We start from the raw sequence: 21,572 nt of genomic DNA, 5'->3' as shown, positions 1-21,572 counted from the left end.
AATCACTTCACTATATGTAAAACCACTGAAATCACTTCACTATATGTAAAACCACTGAAATTTGAGAAGTTTATTGAGATTATTATTCAAAATGTTGGATAAACCATGAAAGAAGCATGGATCAAGAGGAAATACCTAGGCACTATATATATAGAGATAAACCATGAAAAAAACATGCATCAAGAGGAAATACCTAGACACTCTATATATGGATGGATCAAGAGGAAATACATAGAATAGATATATATGAATGAAGAGGAAACAGCTTGACTATATAAAGATCAAGAGAAAATAGATAAACTATATATGAATAGGATCATAGCAGCGTAACAGCAGGCCATTAATGGATCAGAAGAATTTCTAGCACGCATGTTGAGTGAAGCCCAAACGATTCATCTCCCTGTCATACAATATATACAAATTCCTCTGCTGATAGCTTCCTAGAATAACAGCAGGTCCATTAGGAAAATTATCATTGTATCCCTGAAATGTGGAGCAGTAAATGTCTGACTTCACCTGCATGAAAACATTTCCCTGAGGGAGTACCATGTCTGAGCTACCACCAAAATGGAATGCAAACTCAGGGAATTTAATATTGGCATTGGCCACACCAGATACATTGTAACACGGTCCATAACTTTCAACTTTACCTTTAACACTAGGATATGCAATCTGCGAAGCAAATTCTGCTGCAATCTGGTCAAAGACTTATTGGGGAAGTTGAGTGTAAGTAGTGCCCGAATCTATGATAGTTCCACCGTCGCCATTAATGTCAATTGTGGATACATTGGAGGGAAGCGTTAAAGATTTTCCACCAATACTCACTCCTTGTAGACCAAGGTAATATAATTCCTTTTATCCTTGAAAAAATGTTTGGGAGTTAGTTAGAAAGGGAGTGTATTTCAGAGTCATATTAGTGGGAACTGCCTTGTCACCCAGCACTACCATGCTGCCCGTGTTTTGATCGTTGAGGCAATACGCGAATTTATCGCCAATGCTAGCACTAAAGCTGAGAAGGCAAAGACAAATTTCCTTTGCCAAATCCTGCAATACCAGCAACCCCCTGGGAAGTCACTGAGCATCCGAATCTAAAGTTAGTTATTTGTCCACTTCCTGAGGGCAAACTCAAGGTGTCAGTGAGTAGATGCCCGAACGCACTTGCCGAGCCATAGCGGAGATAATAGTTTGGACACTTGCCAGAGCACTTGTGTGGGCAAGTCCGCGAGCCCCCTTCTTCACACACATCTCTGCACTTTGGATCTGCACACTGTACTGTTGGGTATTTTTAAATGGAGAAATACCAAAACCAACAAAATATTCACTACAGAGACAATGCTCTGTTTCTTCTGTCCAAGATCTTTTGACAGGGATCCTTTCAAAACCAAAATGACTCACAAGACAGCATTACACAGTCACAAAGCATTTGTATTAATTTAAAACAACTGAAACTCTATTACATATTTCTTCCTCTGTGCAAAGAGGGAATCTCAAAAACAAACTCTGTTACTTTCTCTTTTGTTTTCCACTGCTGTAGAAATTACATAAATTGTCCTCTGTTCTTCAATGGCTAAAAACAAAACATTACAGCCCCTGTTTCTTTTGGAAATCTCGCACTGCTGTGCACCAAAAAAAATTACACGCACTGCTGTGCGCAGCCACCATACATACCACACACAAAAAAAAAAGACTTACACAAAACTTCTACGGCACACTCATCTTACATAACACATATATGAAAACATATAAAAAAATATAACGTATGCATGCCCATAACTATATTAAAAGGGCCTCACCTAAATCTACATAAAACATATATAAAAAAATATATATGGGACGTATGCCCATCACCAAAATTAAAGCCTCCACCTAAAAACTACGTAAAACATTAAAGACACTGAATTCCCTTCTCGGCGGTCAATGCAAAAGTCTTTCACTCCACGCAAGATGTGATTTGACGCAGGCGGAATGCACATTCGGGAAGTCGACGGCGGAGATCGCGCGCCCAGCTGATCCAACGTGGTTCGCACGCCAACCTCCAGCAAACCAAACGACCTTTACCGTCCGGGGAAAGCAGTTTTGGTGTTTGTACAAGGGACGCGTGGCGGAGAGTGATTGCGGCGGCTCCCTTCATACGGAAACAGCCATTTGCAAATGGCGGTGCGGGGAAGACCGGGCGGTTTTCCAAAAGACCACCGCGCTGTTCAAAATTACAATTTAACACTCCCCTTTAATTTTAACAGCCGCGCGTTCGGTCATTCCCAAACACTTTCTCAAAAATTCGAAACTCTTCTGAACCAGTGGCTTTGTCAAGATGTCTGCAACCTGTTCCTGGGTCCTGCAATGTTCGAGGACAATTTCTCCATTGTTCACTAATTCTCTGATGTAGTGAAACCTTGTATCAATGTGTTTCGTTCTCTTATGAAACACTGAATTCTTTGACAAAGCAATAGCTGAGCTATTGTCACAAAAAACCACTGTCGCTTTTGCCTGCTCTTGGCCTAAGCTTCTCAACATCCTTCTCATCCAAACTGCCTGACATGCTGCTGCTGTCGCTGCCACATATTCTGCCTCTGCTGTAGACAATGCTACAATGGATTGCTTCTTAGAAGCCCATGAAATGGCTCCTGAACCCATGTTAAAAACATAACCGGAAGTGCTCTTCCGATCATCTACACTTCCAGCCCAATCGCTATCTGTGTACCCAACCAAATCTGAATGTTCTGAGGCATGATATAGAATTCCAAACATTTTGGTACCTTTCACATACCTCAAAATTCTCTTTGCTGCCTGCCAATGTACCTCCTTTGGCCTCTCCATGAACCTGGAAATTAAACTAACAGCATACATTAAATCAGGCCTAGTTGCTGTTAAATACATAAGGCTGCCCACAATGCTTTTGTACAGGCTAGGATCAAAATCATTGCTGCTGTCCTCTCTGCTGAGCTTTAATCCCATCACTGTGGGAGTGATTGCTGCCTTGCATTCTTCCATCTTAAATCTGCCCAAAACTTGATTTACATATCTTGCTTGAGATATAAAAATTCCTTTTTCATTTTGATCTACTTCTATGCCTAAGAAGTATCTCAACAAACCCATGTCAGTCATTTCAAATTCATCCTTCATGACTGATTTAAAACTCTCAATAAGATAAATATCATTTCCAGTGAAAATAACATCATCAACATACAAGACAACAATTAAAATTTTACCATCTTTTTCTTTGATGTAGACTGTGGGTTCTCGTTCACATTTGTCAAATTCATTATCCAAGAGATATGAATCTATCCTGTTGTACCATGCTCTTGGCGCTTGCTTCAGCCCGTAAAGAGCTTTCTTCAATTTGCACACTTTGTGCTCTTCACCTTTCTTCTCATATCCGAGAGGCTGTTCCACATAGACCTCTTCCATTAACACTCCATTTAGGAATGCTGACTTCACGTCCATTTGGTAGACTTTCCATTTGTTTTGTGCTGCTATGGACAGCACTGCTCTCACGGTTTCCATTCTTGCAACCGGGGCGAAAGTCTCCTCATAATCTCTCCCATACTGCTGCTTGTACCCTTTGACAACCAGCCTTGCCTTATGCCTTTCAATCTTGCCTTCAGCATTGCTCTTGGTCTTGTAGACCCATTTCACACAAATGACTTGTTTGCCTTTTGGTAGCTCAACCAAATCCCATGTTTTGTTTCTCTCTATGGCATTGATTTCCTCATCCATAGCTTCTATCCATTTCCTATCTTTAATTGCATCCTCGAAATGAATAGGATCATCAACATGACAAAACAAGGCAAATAAGGAATTCATTCCTTCTTCATAAATTTCACTTAGATTTCTAAACTTCTTACCTCGTTCACTTGGTGTGCAAGTGCTTGAAGATGCACTTGAATTTCCTCCTTGTGGTGTGCTTGGAGAAGCACTCTCATTGATCCTCAATGGTGTCCCTTGTTGTCCTTGTGTTGGCGTTGCTGTTTGGGGATGCATTTCAGCCACCTCCTCTTCATCTTCATCATGAGACAAACAGTTCTTGGCATTCACTGTTTTCTCTATGCTTCCATCCCAAGCTTCTTCCTCAATGAATTGAACATCCCTGCTTACAAAGAACTTCTTGGTAGATGGGATGTACAGCCTGTAGGCTTTGGATTCATCACTGTATCCAATGAAGATGCATTTCTCCCCTTTGCTGTCCAACTTCCTCCTTAGCTGATCTGGTATGTGTGCATAGGCCACACACCCAAAAACTCTCATGTGGGTGACTCCTTGCTTTCTCCCACTCCATGCCTCTTCTGGCACTTTGTTCATGACTACCTTTGTAGGACACCTGTTCAAAATATAAACTGTACAATGTACAACTTCAGCCCAATACTCATTTGGCAAATGCTTTGCCTTCAACATGCTCCTTGCCATCTCCATGATGGTTCTGTTCTTCCTTTCAACAACTCCATTTTGCTGTGGGGTGTACCGAGTTGTGAACTGTTTATGTATTCCATTTTCTCTACAAAACTTAAGGAATTCATTGGAGATATACTCACCTCCTCTATCAGTTCTCAATACTTTTATGTGCAGCCCGCTTTGGTTCTCCACAAGTGCTTTGAAATTTTGGAATTTCTCAAAGACTTCACTTTTGTTCTTGAGGAAATATATCCAAGTCTTTCTTGTAAAATCATCAATGAATGTCAAGAAATATAGGCTGCCAACTAATGATGGAGCTTGCATTGGTCCACACAAATCTGAGTGGATAATCTCTAAGGGTGTCTTTGCCTTTATGCTTTTCCCTGATGGAAAACTTTCTCTATGTTGTTTGCCCAATATACAACCTTCACAAAGGCTGTCCGGCTTCTCTATCAATGGTAATCCCTTTACCATTCCTTTTCTGCTCAATAAGTTTAGACCTCCAAAATTTAGATGCCCGAATCTCAAGTGCCATAACCAGTTCTCATCCTTTGGCACGCTTTGGAAGGCCTCTTGGGTGACTGCTGCCATTTCCTTCTTGTTCTTCAAGTCTGCCCTGATCCAGAGAGGGAACATCCTGTTCCTTGTCATCTTCACTTCAGCAATGCATCTTTTGCTGGGTGGTATATCCATGATGGTGCACACATCATTTACAAAGTAAACATTGTAACCCTTTTGGACAAGCTGTCCAATACTCAAGAGGTTACATCTCATTCCGGGGACATAGTAGACATCTGCTATGGTTTTCCTTTCTCCTTGTTTTGTAAATATTTTTACCTCCCCTTTTCCCATAACAGACACTTTACTATCAGTTCCTGGTGTGACTTCTGATTTCAAGTTTTGATTTAAGGCTGAGAAGAGGGCAATATTCCCTGTCATATGGTTGCTGCAACCTGAGTCTAAAAACCATATGTCTTCACTATGTGTTTCAGCCATGTTACAAGCTAACAGGACATTTTCTTGACTGCTATTTTCTCTTGTAACATTTGCATTTTGTCTACTGTTCATATCATGCTGTTTCTTTCTACAATCACTAGCATAATGTCCATACCTTTTGCAATAATAGCATTGAACATTAGATTTATCATACCTTTTTCCTTGAGCCTGATACTGATCTCTTTGTTGGCTGCTACCTTGAACTTGGTTCTGATTTGGATTGCTGCCTCTTCCTTGTGCATTTGATGGGCTGTTCCTTCCACCTCTGTTCTGGCTTCTGCCTCTTCCTCTTCTGTTTCCTCTTCCTTGACCTCTTCCTTTTCCAAAGGACATCTGGGTCTTGAAGGCTTGCTCAAGAGATGAGTTTTCATTCCTACTCAACCTCTGCTCATGTGTTATCAGTGATGCATGTAGCTCATCAACTGAATAGTTTGAGAGATCCTTTGTCTCTTCAATGGTGGTGACTATGGCATCAAACCTTGAGGGTAAGACCCTCAATATTTTCTCCACTATTCTTCTATCTTCAATTGTTTCTCCATGAGTTCTCATTTGTGTGATTACACCAATCACATGAGTGAAGAATGATCCAATGTTGTCTGACTCCTTCATGTTCAAGTTTTCAAAATCCTTTCTCAGCAATTGTAGTTTTGTTGTCTTCACTCTCTCCATGCCTTGATAGGCTGTCTTGAGGGTTTGCCATGCTTCATTTGATGTTTTAGCTGCTGCTATCCTTGGAAATATACTCTGGTCTACTGCTAGATGCAACAATAAAATGGCCTTTGCATCCTTCTTCCTATTGCTCTTCAGGAGATCTCTCTCTCCCTGAGTTAATGCATTGAACTCAGTTTCATCTGCTGGTTCTTCAAAACCATCTTCAACTATTTCCCATAAATCTTGAGAGGCAAACAGGGCTCTCATAGTTATTGACCAGTAGTCATAGTTCTTCCCATTAAACTGTGGGAGCTGGGTGTTAAACATACCCATACCAGTGCTTGTGCTAGCCATTCCTTGACTGTGTATGTTTAAAAACAACTGACTGTTTCTTCAGCAACACAAAAAAAACTTTTGAAATACCTGAATCCTTTGATGTCTGAGTCTTCTGTCTGCCTGAGAAGTTTTGCTGCAGCTACAAACCTTCTCCCTTCAGCTTCTTTAACTTCTTTAAAGAGCCTAAAACTGGCTCCGATACCACTGTTGGGTATTTTTAAATGGAGAAATACCAAAACCAACAAAATATTCACTACAGAGACAATGCTCTGTTTCTTCTGTCCAAGATTTTTTGACAGGGATCCTTTCAAAACCAAAATGACTCACAAGACAACATTACACAGTCACAAAGCATTTCTATTAATTTAAAACAACTGAAACTCTATTACATATTTCTTCCTCTGTGCAAAGAGGTAATCTCAAAAACAAACTCTGTTACTTTCTCTTTTGTTTTCCACTGCTGTAGAAATTACATAAATTGTCCTCTGTTCTTCAATGGCTAAAAACAAAACATTACAGCCCCTGTTTCTTTTGGAAATCTCGCACTGCTGTGCACCAAAAAAAATTACACGCACTGCTGTGCGCAGCCACCATACATACCACACACACAAAAAAAAGACTTACACCAAACTTCTACGGCACACTCATCTTACATAACACATATATGAAAACATATAAAAAAATATAACGTATGCATGCCCATAACTATATTAAAAGGGCCTCACCTAAATCTACATAAAACATATATAACAAAGTATATATGGGACGTATGCCCATCACCAAAATTAAAGCCTCCACCTAAAAACTACGTAAAACATTAAAGACACTGAATTCCCGGTTTTCGAAAAGACCACCGCGCTGTTCAAAATTACAATTTAACATGTACAGGAAGAGCAGACGATGACTTGTTGGGAAGAAAAACGGTCATGGATCCAGAGCACGGGTATGGATCCAGAGTACATGTATAAGTCAGGGTGCAGGCTGCCCACACCACATTACTGCCAGTGTCCATGACCACCAGTAAACCCTACGGAGGAGTGCGCACACCACACCACATCCTACAATGTTCGCTTGTGTGTTCAATCAACAGGGTCAGATATGCATAGTTTTCTTTCAATTTTGTTGCATTCTGATAATTCCTGTAAAACGGAGTTATTATTGAGCCTAACTTAATTAATTACGCTTACGGTGGCATTCTAGGGAAGAATATTTAATGGAACACCTTAGTGTAATAGCTCATTGTAAAGAGAACCAGAATGCCTGCAAGCTAGGATGATAAGAAGTGACTGCGAATGGCCACAGAAAGTATAGTGGGCAATTTACCATTTTCCTGGATTAAAAGTGACTTTAATTAGTTAATTAGTTACGAAATGATTAATTGAAGGCAAAAGGCCAAAAGTGACTTAAGTAAAATAAAATAAAATTAAAATGTTACTTAAATGAAGTCAAGAGAGATTCTAGATTAAAATAATCAAAATAAAATACTTCTAGAAGATTGGAGATCTATCTATAGACTCTTTAAAATGAGGAGGAGATCATTTGGACATCTTGGATCTAAGTATTTATCTTTGTTGAGGTTTGGAGAACCTAATTCTAAGCTTCAGTTAGCATCACAATGAAAACCCTTGGGTGATTTGGTGAGAGTGGATAGAAACCAACCTCATTCCTTGGTGAATTCATTTAGAATTCACAAGAGTGTTTATTTGTTGTAGTTCTATTTTGGGAGGTCAAATCCATTGTTGCAGTGGATATATCCTAAGGCTATATCCACTTGGAGGATCCCATCTCAACTATCCTCCATATTTGTAAATCAATCTTATATTAATATAAATAAAGTTGAGATTTCCTACATGATTTGATTGTCTAATCTTTAGTTGCACTTTATATTTCCATGTTTGTCGTTAATTTTATGGTTCAATCTATGAAATTTGTTTATCAAATTTATGACAATATTTTTCTTAAGAAAAGTCTCTGGAAAATGTTAAAATTAATAATCAGGATATCATAATCTAAACTAAGTTCCTATGAGAATATCAGTTGAACTTTTTTAATGTATAATGGAGTCTATATATTTTGTTGAAAAAATTAATGAGAATTATATATATTGCTTCAATAGTATAAATCCCAATATAGAATTGTTTGAAAAATAACTTTGGAATTGTAAGTGATTGAATTTTGACTAAAACTATAACTTCCAAAAGGTAAAATTTGAATACTCTCAACACATCTACCATTGTAGTTTTTTTTTTATAAATAAAATTTCTAAGTATTTTTTCCATGGAAAAAATATACATAACAATAATTGTTTATACATAAAATGTATTAAAAATAAAATCTCAATTAATCTACCAAATACATATATTTTTTTATGATTTTATTGAAGAGTTGAGTCTATTTATATGGATCCTACCAAATATATATATATATATATGTGTGTGTGTACTTTATTTTATTTTAAATAATTATTTATAGCTAATTATAGTATTTAAATATTTTAATTTCAATAATATAGAACAAATTTTATTATAAAATACATTTCTCTATGATAATTTACTTGTCTTTTTAGACATAATAGAAAATCCCCATGGTACAAGAGTCTTCACCAAATGAAACTTTTTACTTGTCTTTTCCTTAATAATAAAGGACACGAGAAAATCTCCATGGTACAACAGTCTTAACCAAATGAAACTTCATAATAACAATGGGTTTCGTCAATACTCATCAAACAATATTTTTTTTTCAATATGACTCAAACCTTAGTATTTACAACAAAAATGGAAAATATATATATAATAATAATAAGTTGAGAAACATGCATATAAGAAAAATAGAGGTGGAAAAAACACTTGAAATATTTTTTGTATGCAAGTGTTTTTGGTTTTAACAAAAAGAGATTCAAGGCATAGCCCTATAGTGCTACAATTAGCTTTTGAGTTTTTAGTAAAATGAAGTACAACTAGCCCCTTGATTTTCCGGTAAAATGAAGTCAATGCTTTTGCAAATTAAATCATAAGATTAAACATGAATAAAGAGAAAATGCATAGATCAACAGGGAATACGTAAATTATATATAGATAGATAAATAGAGTATATAGATAGATAAAGAGGAAATACTTAAGCTATATAGCTCAAGAGGAAATATATAAATTATACCTAGACTATACATGGATCAAGAAAAGGAAATACATAGACTATATATGGATCGGATATTAGCAGTGGGCCATCAATGGATCAGACGAATATCTAGCACACCTGCTTAGTGAAGCCCAAAAGATTCATCTCCCTGTCATACAATATATAGAAATTCTTCTGCTGATAATTCCCTAGAATAGCAGCAGGTCCAGAAGGGCCAAAGGCAACACCAAAAAATGCCAAACAGTAAGCGTCTGAGCTCACCGGCAAGAAACAATTGTCCTGAGGCAGTATCATGTCTGAGCTACCATTGAAAAGGAATGCGAAGTCAGGGAATTGAATATTGACATTGGCCACACCAGACACATTGTAACACAATCCAAAGCCACTCGACATTTCAGCTTGAGGAGCTCTTGGATATCCAATCTGAGAAGCAAATTCAGCTGCAATCTGGTTATAGACTTCTAGAGGAAAGATTGTGTAAGTAGTGCCCGAATCTATGATGGTTCCACCGTCCCCGTTACTGTCAAAAGTGGATACATTGGAGGGCAGGGTCAGGGATACATTGCCAACACTCACTCCTTCAAGACCAATGTAATAGAATTCGTTGTATCCCGGAAAAGCTGAAGGTGATTGGGACTTATTTAAAAACGGAGTGTAATTTAAACTCATATTCGTGGGAACTGCGCTGTCACCCAGCACTATCATGCTGCCATTGTTTTGATCGTTCAGGCAATACGCGAATTTATCGCCAATGACAGCACTAAGCTGCGAAGGCAAAGACAGATTTCCTCTGCCAAATCCTGCAATACCAGCAAACCCGTACGAATTCACTGAGCATCCGAATCCAAAGTTAGTTATTTGTCCACTTCCGAAGGCAAAGTCAGCGTGTCAGTCAGTAGATGCCCAGACGTGCCTCCCGAGCCATAGCCAAGGTCATAGTCTGGACACGTCCCCGAGCAATTGTCTGGACACGTCGCCCATTTTACCCCATCTTCACACACATCTTTGCACTTTGGATCTGCACACTGTACTCGTAGAGCAGATCGAGAGTACATGTATAATTCGGCGTGCAGGGTGCCCACACCACACTACTGCCAGTGTCCATGACCAGCAATAAATCCTGGGGAGGAGTGCCCACAGATAATTCTATGTAATACTCAGTGAAGTTCGTGGGATAGTAGAGAGGCTCCTCCACTCTGATCCCTCCTCTCAAAGACCTTCTCCCGTGAAGGGTCATAGACATTCCATTACACAACAATAGTGCAGCAGAGAGTTGCAGTGAGAGGATGATCAAGAAGATGAAATCGAACTTGGAGGCCACCATGTTAACGATTATGAGAATAAGCTAAGAATGAAATTGATGATGTTGCAACATACAATTCTACTACCATTTATAAATGCGAGCAATGACGATATATAATTGAATATTAGTGTGAGTGAGTTGGAGGTGTTTCATGGCCCAGAATGACGATGGCAGCAAGATGCACGGGGGAGTACGATCTCCATCGGGACAAAGTGACATTGGGAGGGTCTCTGTCAATTGTAAATGTATTATAACACTATTTAAAAAAATTATCTTAAAAAAATAAAAAATTATCTTACATTAATCTTATTCCATCATTAAAATTAAAGATGAAGAAACAAAGTCAAACTAATAAACTCTATTAGCAAGAAATGTTTAATAAATAAATAAAAGTCTAGGGGAAGAGGATTGCTCTTAGTGTAACTCTATTGACAAGTGACATTTAATAAATAAATGATTAAAAAATAAAGTCCATAAACTTACAAATTCTATTGAGAAGCTATATTTAATAAACGACATAGTTTAATTTATAGATAAAAGAGTATTTTCCCCATAATCTATGTGAATGCATAAATGGATTCAACACCCTAAAAACTTGAATTCTATAAATTAAACAACTTAAACTTAAATTTATAAAAATATAAGTTGGTTTTCAATTAAAATTAACAATAAAAAATAATATTGAAAAAAAATCATTTTTGTCCATAATTTAAACTACACATTTAATAAATAAATGAAAGTCCTAAGTGATACCTACACCTTTAATAAAAAATAAAAGTCCAAGTGATAAAAGTGATAAGAAGGAGATGTGTAATTCAAGTTTTCCATCTAAAATTAATATATAACATTTAAAAACTATTAATTATTAGAACTAAAAATTATATTAGTGTTTATGTATTTGAATGAAAAATGATGTATGTATGTATAGATATATATCATTTTTCATTTAAATGCATAAACTATATATATATGATTGGTCCCAATTTCATGCATGATGGGTGACCATACATTTAAAACCTCTCCCTTAGATTTTATCCCTAAATTCCTTTTATTTGGCCTTGAATCAATATACAATGCCTAGAGATTTAAACTTTGCCTTGTGGAAGGACTACCGAAACAATATTTTTGGATTAAAATAAATATGGGTGGTTATTGTGCCCTAGGCCATGCTTTAGGGTTCTAACTAGTTATTTTTTACTTATCTATTATTTTTAAGTTTAAAATCATTTATAGGATTCCAAACCATGATATGAGCCCTAAAGATGGAAAATTTACCCTATATAATGTTTCAAGGAAATCAAGACGGTTGTTATGTTCAAATCTATGTTTTAAAGGGCTAAATGGAGGATTTTTCACTTTATACATGTTTCTTAGTTATATAACCCACCAACAAAGCCTCATATCGTAACACATGCTTGCCATTGGACGTTTTGTTATACATAATGATAAGGTCCTAATTTCATGGATTAGAGAATCTATGAAAAGCTCTTGTGATGTAAGTTATGTTTTTGGGACATAACCTTCAAAATTTGCATGTAATCAATGTTTATTTGGCTTAGAATCCACCTTTATTTCCTATATAGAGTTCTAATTCCCAAAATGAAACTACCATTGTAGAATGGAATCATTGAAACTAAACTAGAACAAGGGTCATGAGTAGGTGAGTGCTTGCTATTTGAATCAAGAAACTAAAACACATGGATAATTAGGTAATTAGGCAAGCATAATGAGTATTGAGAAAATTGTTCTATCTTATCATGCACAAGAGCATTACAAAAAATTGACAAACATCTTCATCACTTTAATGTGTGCAATAACACTTACAATTGTTACTTTTTTTAACTAGTAATTAGGAAACTCTCTTTACCTTATATTTGACATTTGACATTTATCAATAAGGTTTCATAATATTTAAATAATTTAATGCAAATTCTCCAATGCTAAAGTAAATAAGATTGCATATTTTTCATGTTCTTTTTTAGAATTTTAAAACATATAAGGTTACACATTGTCCATTTTGTTGGAAACACATCAAAAGTAAGAAAACTCAATATAATATGTACTTATTCAATCACCACCATGAACCCAAAAAATATTATCACAACACAATTAGGATTAATATATTATGAAAAAACATTAAGAGTATTAGAACTAAAATGTATAGTAATACGAACCAAAAGAAATAAATCACAACACTTATATCACCAATATATTATGACAAGAACAATGAAGAGAAATAAAAGACATAGTAACAAGTAAACTGAATCACAATAATTAGTAAAGAAATATATCACACTATATCCATCATAAATATATTATGACAACAAAATACAATAATATATGCATGTTAAATCAACACCATGAAAGCAAAGAAATGTTTTACAAGATCCATTTCAATATATTATGACAAAAATATGAGAAAGGATATAGCATATGCCCATTTTCAATGTGTTATAGTAAAAAAAAAAAATAGCTAAAAAGAAAAACATCTCATGTCCATCACTAATTACAAAAGTAGTGAGAAAATATCATGATTTGAACCATTAAAAGGAAGTAATCAATCGAACTTTTCTAATAATCTTAAAAAATAAACATTGTTCACACCTCAATAAATAAACATTGTTCACACCTCAATAGTGTTGCAACCTCATCGATATTGGTGGTGATAATTAGCTTTTATTTGTGATAGCTCGTGGCTAACCCCCTCATCCTAAATATTGCATATATTATGATTATAATTAAAAGGGCTTGAGAATTGGGACATGTATTCCACAGTTTGAGGAAGGAGGTTTCCTGGGATTAGAAGGAAGCTTGAATTGTTTAATGATAACCATGGAAGGTTGGAAGGTGTGTGACTAAATGAATTGGTTATGCCATTAATTGAGTTGAACAAAAAGAATAGAGAAGCCATGCTTGGCTTGGTTGAATCAGCAAGATAGAGAGGACAAAATTTAAGAACAATGGACTACGTTGATAGGGGATAGCTGTAGAAATTCTCACTGTAGATTAAACTGATTATGCAATGTACTAAAGCAAAATACTTAATCTACTTCTACAACCAAACTTGTGGAAGCTTAATCGATTTGAGCAAGATCAAACAGAACACATATAACAGAGAAGAAGAATCAATACACATGAAACATAGAAGAATACTCTCGGGAAAGCCTCAGCTAAAAACCCCGCTATCTGTATTATCATACAAGGTGGAAATACATCAAGATTACACAAAGATTTAGCTCTCACAACTAGCCAGCTCTCAGTACAATCCTCCTGGATGCTCACAAGAAAACAAGGCTTCTCACAAATCTTCTCCTCTGCCCTCCAAGCCTCCTATTTCCTTGTGCTGTTCCTTTGGGATGATCTTCTCCAACCAAGTGGAAAACTATTCTCTCACACTGATCTCACACCGTGTATGAACTGCACAATCCTCAAGGAGCCTTGTTCCTTCTGCATGGATGAGTTTCCTTTATAGGAAAATTCCTCCAATTGATAGTACATTGTCCCTACCTTTAATCTCAACTGGGTCTTTGTCTGAATAGACATGCATGAGTTATTTATGAGAGAATCTTTAGTTATCTAGAGTACACTAGTTTCATGCATGCATGCATTAAGTGATTGAACTCACAATTAGTTCCTCAAATTGTTTGGAACTAATTTAACTGGACATAACTCAGTTAACTAAGATAACTAATTACAACTGAAATACAACTCATCCTTGTATCCTTAATTAAGGTATAATCTCCTTAATTTAAGGGATAACTATTGCATGACTTCACAAAGACTTCTAGCTTTAATTTCTCCAACTAATTAAGTCAAGATGAATTAATTAATTATTTTTCAAGCAGCTAGTGAGACTAAATTCGAATTTAATGCACAATTTTAATTCAAGGACAAATTAAAATTGGAATATTCTGAAAGTTATTTTAGCATTTCTATTTTTAGCATTTCTTGTTGCTATTCTCAACACTCCCTCTCAACAAGAAAGGAATTCAACTCGATCCCAATACTGAACCTTTGGAATGTTTTGCATGAAACACTTCTCTCTAGTGTTATTGCTCCATCAACTCTAGAAACAAAAAAAACATCTAACCTGAATCAGAATGTTGCCTCTGCTATCAAAGTCTCTGACTGCTATTGCCTCTATCGACTGAAAACTCTATGCTTCTGCTGACTCAGCCTTTTTGCACTATTGTCAATCCTTCTATGCGCTCTTGAGTATCTGACTGCTCTAGCCTCTATCACTTTGATCTCTGACTGCATCATTCCAACTGATTCCTCCCGCTACTATGTACTTTGGGCTCCTATAGCAAGGTACGATCCATGAGATTAACCTCTCAATGAACCCTACCCAATTTCAGCCTTCTTGGGACTATCACTTCACATCGCCCCACCTCACACCTGGAGGTATGGCTGCATGTGATCCCTCTGCTGACTTGGCTCGAAATTTCCCCCTACTAGAAGTCTCTGCATGAGTGAATGCCTCCACTAGGTCTCCTCTCAGCATCTCCAATTGTGGCTCCTCCACAGTTGTCTGATACTTCTTCTGGGACTGCATGTTGAGAGGTAATGTACTCTCCCTCTCAACCACCAAGTCTCTAACATTGGCCTTGCTCCTCAAGGCTTTGCATGCATCTTGAACCTCAAGAGCATATAGGTTCTGTACCCGTGAACTAATCTGTTTCACCTATCCCATGGTGATGTGTCTAAAGAAAACCTTTCCCTTACTGAAGACAACATCGTAGCCTTTGTCCTCCAACATCATGATTGATACCAAGTTCTTCTTCAGTCCATGCACATACTTCACATCTGTCAAGGTGATAGAAGCTCCATGCTCCCTTTGAAAAGCAACCGTGCCCACTCCTGAAACACTATACCTTTCATCGTCACCCATCTCTATGAGTATCTTGAGGTCTTTCTCCTCCAAGGTATTGAATAAACTTTTATCGCCAGTCATGTGGAATGAGGTTGCATTGTCAAGAAACTAACCACAACCCATCATCGATGAAACCATGCATGCGATGAGGGTGAAGTCCATCTCGAACTAAGAGGTCAATGCCTCACCTTCAGATCCTTCCGAGGATCCCTTCTTGGACTTCTTCGATGGGCAATTAGTCGCATAATGGCCCATCTTGTGGCAATTAAAGCATCTCACTTTAGATTTGTCACCCTTCTTCCCTCCATGAGAAGAACTCGATTTGGGATGAGAATCCTTCTCCTTCCCTTTCATTGCCTTACTCGCTAAGGCCATATTTTCTTCATCCTCCTTGGATGAAGAACCATCTCGTGTGCTCCTCCTAATCTCCTCCTGCATGAGATCCGACCACAGTCATTCCCAATTCGACAGTTTCTCTCTTCCATTCACTGAGTCCTGGTAGCTATGCTAGCTCTTAGGAAGACTGAGGAGAGAAAGACTCACCATATCATCATCGGCTATCATGATTCCTACACTTCCAAGCTCATCTCTGCATACAGTGAGCTTGTTCAGATATGTAGGAATCATGTCGCCCTTTTCACACTTGATTTTCCGAAGCTTGTCCTTTAGCGCCAGCTTCCTCTGGTCGCTACTGTTTTGATATAGGTCCTTCAATGTCTTCGACATTGAAACAGAATCTCCTTCCCACGGAGACTCGAGACAATATGGTCTCGAACTCCCTCCAGAAGAATCCTCCTCGCTCTCGCCACACATTTCTTCCATTCCACCAATTCTTGGGCATTAGCCACTGCTTCCTTGGGGACTTCTTGATCAATGAAGTCCTTCAACCATTGTCCTCTAATACCATTTCCATGCGGTCCTTCCATGCTATGTAATTCGAGCTGCCATCCAGGGCATACTCGAGTCTCAAGCCATTGAACGCCATTGGTGAACTTTGAGATGTGATAAGAAATCGATTGTGTACCTGAAATCAAGAACTTCAAACTTCGAACTTTTCCCTTATTTGTATATTGTTCTCCGATTTGATCACCTTTGCTCTGATACCATGTAGAAATTTCTCTATAGATCAGCTAGCTCTGATACCATGTGGAAATTCTCACTGTAGATTAAACTGATTATGCAATGTACTAAAGAAAAATACTTAATCTACTTCTATAATCAAACTTGCGGAAGCTTAATCGATTTGAGCAAGATCAAACAGAACACATATAACAGAGAAGAAGAATCAATACACATGAAACATAGAAGAATACTTTGGGGAAAGCCTCAGTTAAAAACCTTGCTATCTGTATTATCATACAAGGTGGAAATACATCAAGATTACACAAAGCTTTAGCTCTCACAGCTAGCCAGCTCTCATTACAATCCTCCTGGATGCTCACAGGAAAACAAGGCTTCTCACAAACCTTCTCCTCTACCCTCCAAGCCTCCTATTTCCTTGTGTTGTTCCTCTGGGATGATCTTCTCCAACCAAGTGGAAAACTGATCTCTCACACTGATCTCACACCCTGTATGAACTGTGCAATCCTCAAGGAACCTTGTTCCTTCTGCATGGATGAGTTTCCTTTATAGGAAAATTCCTCCAACTGATAGTACACTGTCCCTGCCTTTAATCTCAACTGGGTCTTTGTCTGAATAGACATGCATGAGTTATTTATGAGAGAATCTTCAGTTATCTAGAGTACACTAGTTTCATGCATGCATGCATTAAGTGACTGAACTCACAATTAGTTCCTCAAATTGTTTGGAACTAATTTAACTGGACATAACTCAGTTAACTGAGATAACTAATTACAACTGAAATACAACTCATCCTTGTCTCCTTAATTTAAGGGATAACTATTTCATGATTTCACAAAGACTTCTAGCTTTAATTTCTCCAACCAATTAAGTCAAGATGAATTAATTAATTATTTTTCAAGTAGCTGGTGAGACTAAATTCGAATTTAATTCACAATTTTAATTCAAGGACAAATTAAAATTGGAATATTCTGAAAGTTATTTTTAGCATTTCTTGTTGCTATTCTCAACAATAGCCTGAGGTCAACCAATAGGAAGTGGAAGGGGGAGCTACCCAAAAATCATCCCCGTGACCGAATAAAACTAGAACCACTCCGGTAGAGATAAGAGAAGGGAAACAAGGAACTTACACCCATGAAACCAATAGATAGTTGCAACTACACTAGTGGGAGGAATTGCAGAAAAAGAGAGGACTCATGGACATTTGAGAGGAAGAAAAAGAGTAAGAAGGTAAGTCCTATGGGAATAGGTAGCCAAGAATTGAGAAGGAAAAAAAAGTACATAGAGAAATGAAAAGGGAAGTTGAATGCAACGCGTTGGAGAAGGAGATCTAGATTGCTATAAGGATACAAAGAGAAGAGAAAGAAAAAGTTCTTCGATTGATAGAATGATCCAAAGATAGCTCTTAGGTGAGGAGTAGTAGTCTTTGGATTCCTTAATTAGCTAATGGGTTGAGATGGTTTAACCTTTGAATTCCCTTGACAATTGGTGTGGAGGCATGCTCCTTGGATTCCTAGTAAGAAGTGTTCTGAAGTACTCCTTGCTTCTTCTCTAGTTTTATTATAGTGTGTTCTAGACTCTTAGGCTTGGGTGCACTCACAATGAGTAAGTTCTCTTAGGGTGGAGGCAAGAGGCCTATGAAATTATTTATTGATTGAGGGTGGAGGCAAGAGGCCTATGAAATTATTTATTAATTGAGGGTGGAGGTGAGAAGCCTATATATTCCCCCATTTTGTTAAGGGTAAAGGTGAGAAACCTATGCATTCCCTTGTTTGACTGGTGGGTGGAGGCTAGGAGGCTTCTAGATTCCCTATTTTATCTTGTGGAATGAATAGCTTGGGGATGGAGGTGGTTTAGGCTATCTATTCCCTCTTTCAGTTGATTAAACTTCCTAGTTTGTGGGTCAAGGTGGTGTAGCCTTTGGAGTCCCTGTCTCAGCTAGTAACATTGGTTTTATCTTTTTAGCACCCCTCCTCAAGCTCTAGAATATGGATCGAGGGTACTAGGCTACAAGAAAGTCCACTTTGTATACCAATATATGGTTGGGTGGAGATTTGAGGTTCCAATCTCAAATACCGAGTTCATATTTATAAGTGTCTCCTTATGTTCTTATGCAATAAATGTTATATACTTATTAATATGTTGATCAATAATGGCTTTGATTAATTTTGAGGAATGATGACTCCTGTGTGGATGAGAAATGTTGATTTCTTGAATGCTTTGTAATGGATTAAGTTCTTGTGCTATTATGAGCATAAATTCTAGTTTAATGGCTTGTATGCAATGGTTATATGATCTTGTTATTATGGCCCGAGTTAGAATATTGTCTATGTTTCCTGTGTATTAGGAGATGGCTAGATCGTTTCTCATTGTAATTTTTTTCTATCAAAGTTTATATCTTAAATTGTAAAACTCAAGAGTGATAGATCTACTTAGTAAAAATATATGCATTTGCATTGGTAGGCCAAGACCATTTAAGCTTAGGAAGGTTAGTTTATTCATAATCTATGTATATGTACATATTTAACAGAATGGGCTAAGTCTATATAACGTTAGGGAGGGATGGCCCTGGGTTATGGTTGTGTATGCATGACTGAGACAATATTATTTTTGGAGGGCCACCTAGTGCACATGATATATACGCACAATTATGTGTTATTATTGCACACGGGCAAGCTCAAGAGGGATAACCCCTGGTATTTATTTGAAAACTCAGGAGGGATAGGGTTGTGTGGTAGAGAGCCAAGGGAATCCTTACTGCATAGTTAAATATATACATATATGGAAGTGCATGATTGAGGTGGCTCCAAACATGCTCAAAATTGAGAAGTGGCCTCTAAAATAACTCAATTCAATGGTGTGAATGAAACTCAAATCTGAGTTCGTATGCTCAAGTTATAGCTGGTCAAAGTTTTGGTCAAACTTGGCTAAGTGGTCGTCTTAATGAGGGAACAATTTGGCATTGTCCCGGTAAACTAAATTCGACCACCAAAAACGGGTGAATTTATCACCTACTTAATTTTTCCAGTGACCCTTATTTTTCGGCGGGAAAATTTGAGTCATATAGTTCACAAAAATAAAATAAAAATATATTAAATTGGGGTTGCATCCTAACACCCTTGCAACCCCCGATAAGATTATTATAAATATATATATTAAAACAAGGTTGGTTGGTGGGCCACCAACCCCGCTAATGATTCAGCACGATATATATGTTATATGTATCAGAAGCGACGGGGTTTGAACCCGCTTGACCCAATGGGGTCGACCTGACACCCGGGCGGTTCCAAAACCATATGCCAACATGTTATATAACCTATGAACCATGTGATATAACCACCACATTATAAAAAAATTCAATCCACATATTGTTAAATGATTCCACATCAAGGTTGGAGCAGGCAAGTTTCAAACCTGACCCGCCTCCCTATTATTTGCCACTGCCACCAACAGGCCCAACAACCCATGTTGATGGCTTTGCCCGCTTCACAATATTTGAACTTTCACTCACTGCATCCAAACAGGCCCCGCGGTGGAGAGATGAGTAGAACCGGGAGAGGCAGAGGTCTGGGCGCGAAACCTTGAGTGACAGATGTAGTGGAACCATGAGCGAGGGAATCCATAAGATTCTAAAAATATTCTCACACTTAAGTGCACATGCTACATACGCGCCCAAAGATGTAACCCACACTTTGTGAACTCCGTTATCAATGTGTTGTGTGTTCTTGATTTTATGGTTGTTATTATGTTTCATCTTCCTTAAGGAATGCACATGTAGTTGTTTTACACTCTTTCATATGAAATTATGCCAACATCACAGGAAGTAAAAGATATTTGTTAATTCTGGTAGTTTAAGAGATCAACACCAAGTTTGGTATCAGAGCGATCTTCTCGCTAATGTGAATTGTGAGTGTTAATGATTGAATGTGCAACAAGAAGGGAAATGGAGAACAACATAGATCTCTATGAGGACCTCCTTGGGATGGCATGCATGGTGGACATAATGAATGCATATTATGAGGAGAAGATGTTAAGGGAGGAATGAGAGAAAGAAAGAACAGAGGAAGATGCTCCATCTACCCCCTCGAGTCTACATTCATCTTCTTCATCGTCTTCTCATTATTCAGATGAGGAGATCAATCAGAGCCTTCAAGCAGAGAATGGTAAACTGAGGAGGATTCTATGAGAGGAAAAAGAGGAGAAGCAAAGATTCCATCTTTAGTTTTGAGCCACAGAGGAGGCCTTGGAAGAGTTGAAGCGTAGTGAAATATTAGCGAAGCCATCATCACCTTCTTCATAGTCGACAGCTGAGGTAAACAATGTTGATCATTTTTCAGTTTCATATTCACATGATATTATTTCTGTTGGAAATACGGAGGTACCCATTTTAGGAACTGGCATGAGACTCCTTACAAATATGGGGTATAAAGGAGGAGGACTCGGTGTTAATGGCCAAGGAATGACTCAATGACCTCAGACAAATACCTCCTTTACAAAGACCTCTATTTTCAGGTTTGGGATACACTAAAAGAGAGTGCTCAAAGGTATTAGAAGAAGCTTCCAAGACATTGTCGAAGCCATCAGACAAATACGATGATTGGAACACATTACAATCCTCCCATGACAGTGCACATTGCAGAGGAAGATCTAGGGCAAGCTCTCATCGCCAGAATTGCACCAGAGACATTAAAGAGATGTATAAACAATCTTAGTATTCTAAAGTTCATTTTTATTACAAACATGTTAATGGTGAACATAAATCATGTCATAGAAAACTATGTTGTTTTTGTTGTTTGCATAACCATGTGG

At 37.5% G+C, this 21,572-nt stretch overlaps 1 protein-coding gene across 1 annotated transcript; it reads right to left on the bottom strand.

Annotated features, from left to right (window-relative positions):
- Positions 1-360: 360 nt before the first annotated feature.
- Positions 361-10,562, bottom strand: LOC149144204 (aspartic proteinase nepenthesin-1-like). The gene is made up of 3 exons (XM_089452067.1): positions 10,421-10,562; positions 9,625-10,307; positions 361-696 (listed from the first exon to the last, which is right to left on the bottom strand). Exons 1-3 carry the CDS (start codon positions 10,560-10,562, stop codon positions 361-363), a joined length of 1,161 nt encoding a protein of 386 aa, XP_089308193.1.
- Positions 10,563-21,572: the final 11,010 nt, after the last annotated feature.

This window comes from Pinus tabuliformis, chromosome X (genome assembly GCF_031772625.1).
Source record: "Pinus tabuliformis cultivar Carrire ecotype Pingquan chromosome X, CPIR1, whole genome shotgun sequence".
Lineage (NCBI taxonomy): Eukaryota > Viridiplantae > Streptophyta > Pinopsida > Pinales > Pinaceae > Pinus > Pinus tabuliformis.
This window is presented reverse-complemented; position numbering and strand designations above follow the sequence as displayed.

Excerpts from the sequence above, each read along its gene's own strand:
- LOC149144204 (XM_089452067.1), bottom strand. The coding sequence starts at position 10,562 with ATGTACTCTCGATCTGCTCTACGAGTACAGTGTGCAGATCCAAAGTGC. Across the intron at positions 10,308-10,420 it reads CCTTGGCTATGGCTCGGGAG|GATTTGGCAGAGGAAATCTG; the intron begins GCACGTCTGGGC and ends CTGGTATTGCAG. Across the intron at positions 697-9,624 it reads TTTTGGGCTTCACTAAGCAG|ATTGCAGCAGAATTTGCTTC; the intron begins GTGTGCTAGATA and ends GTCTTTGACCAG.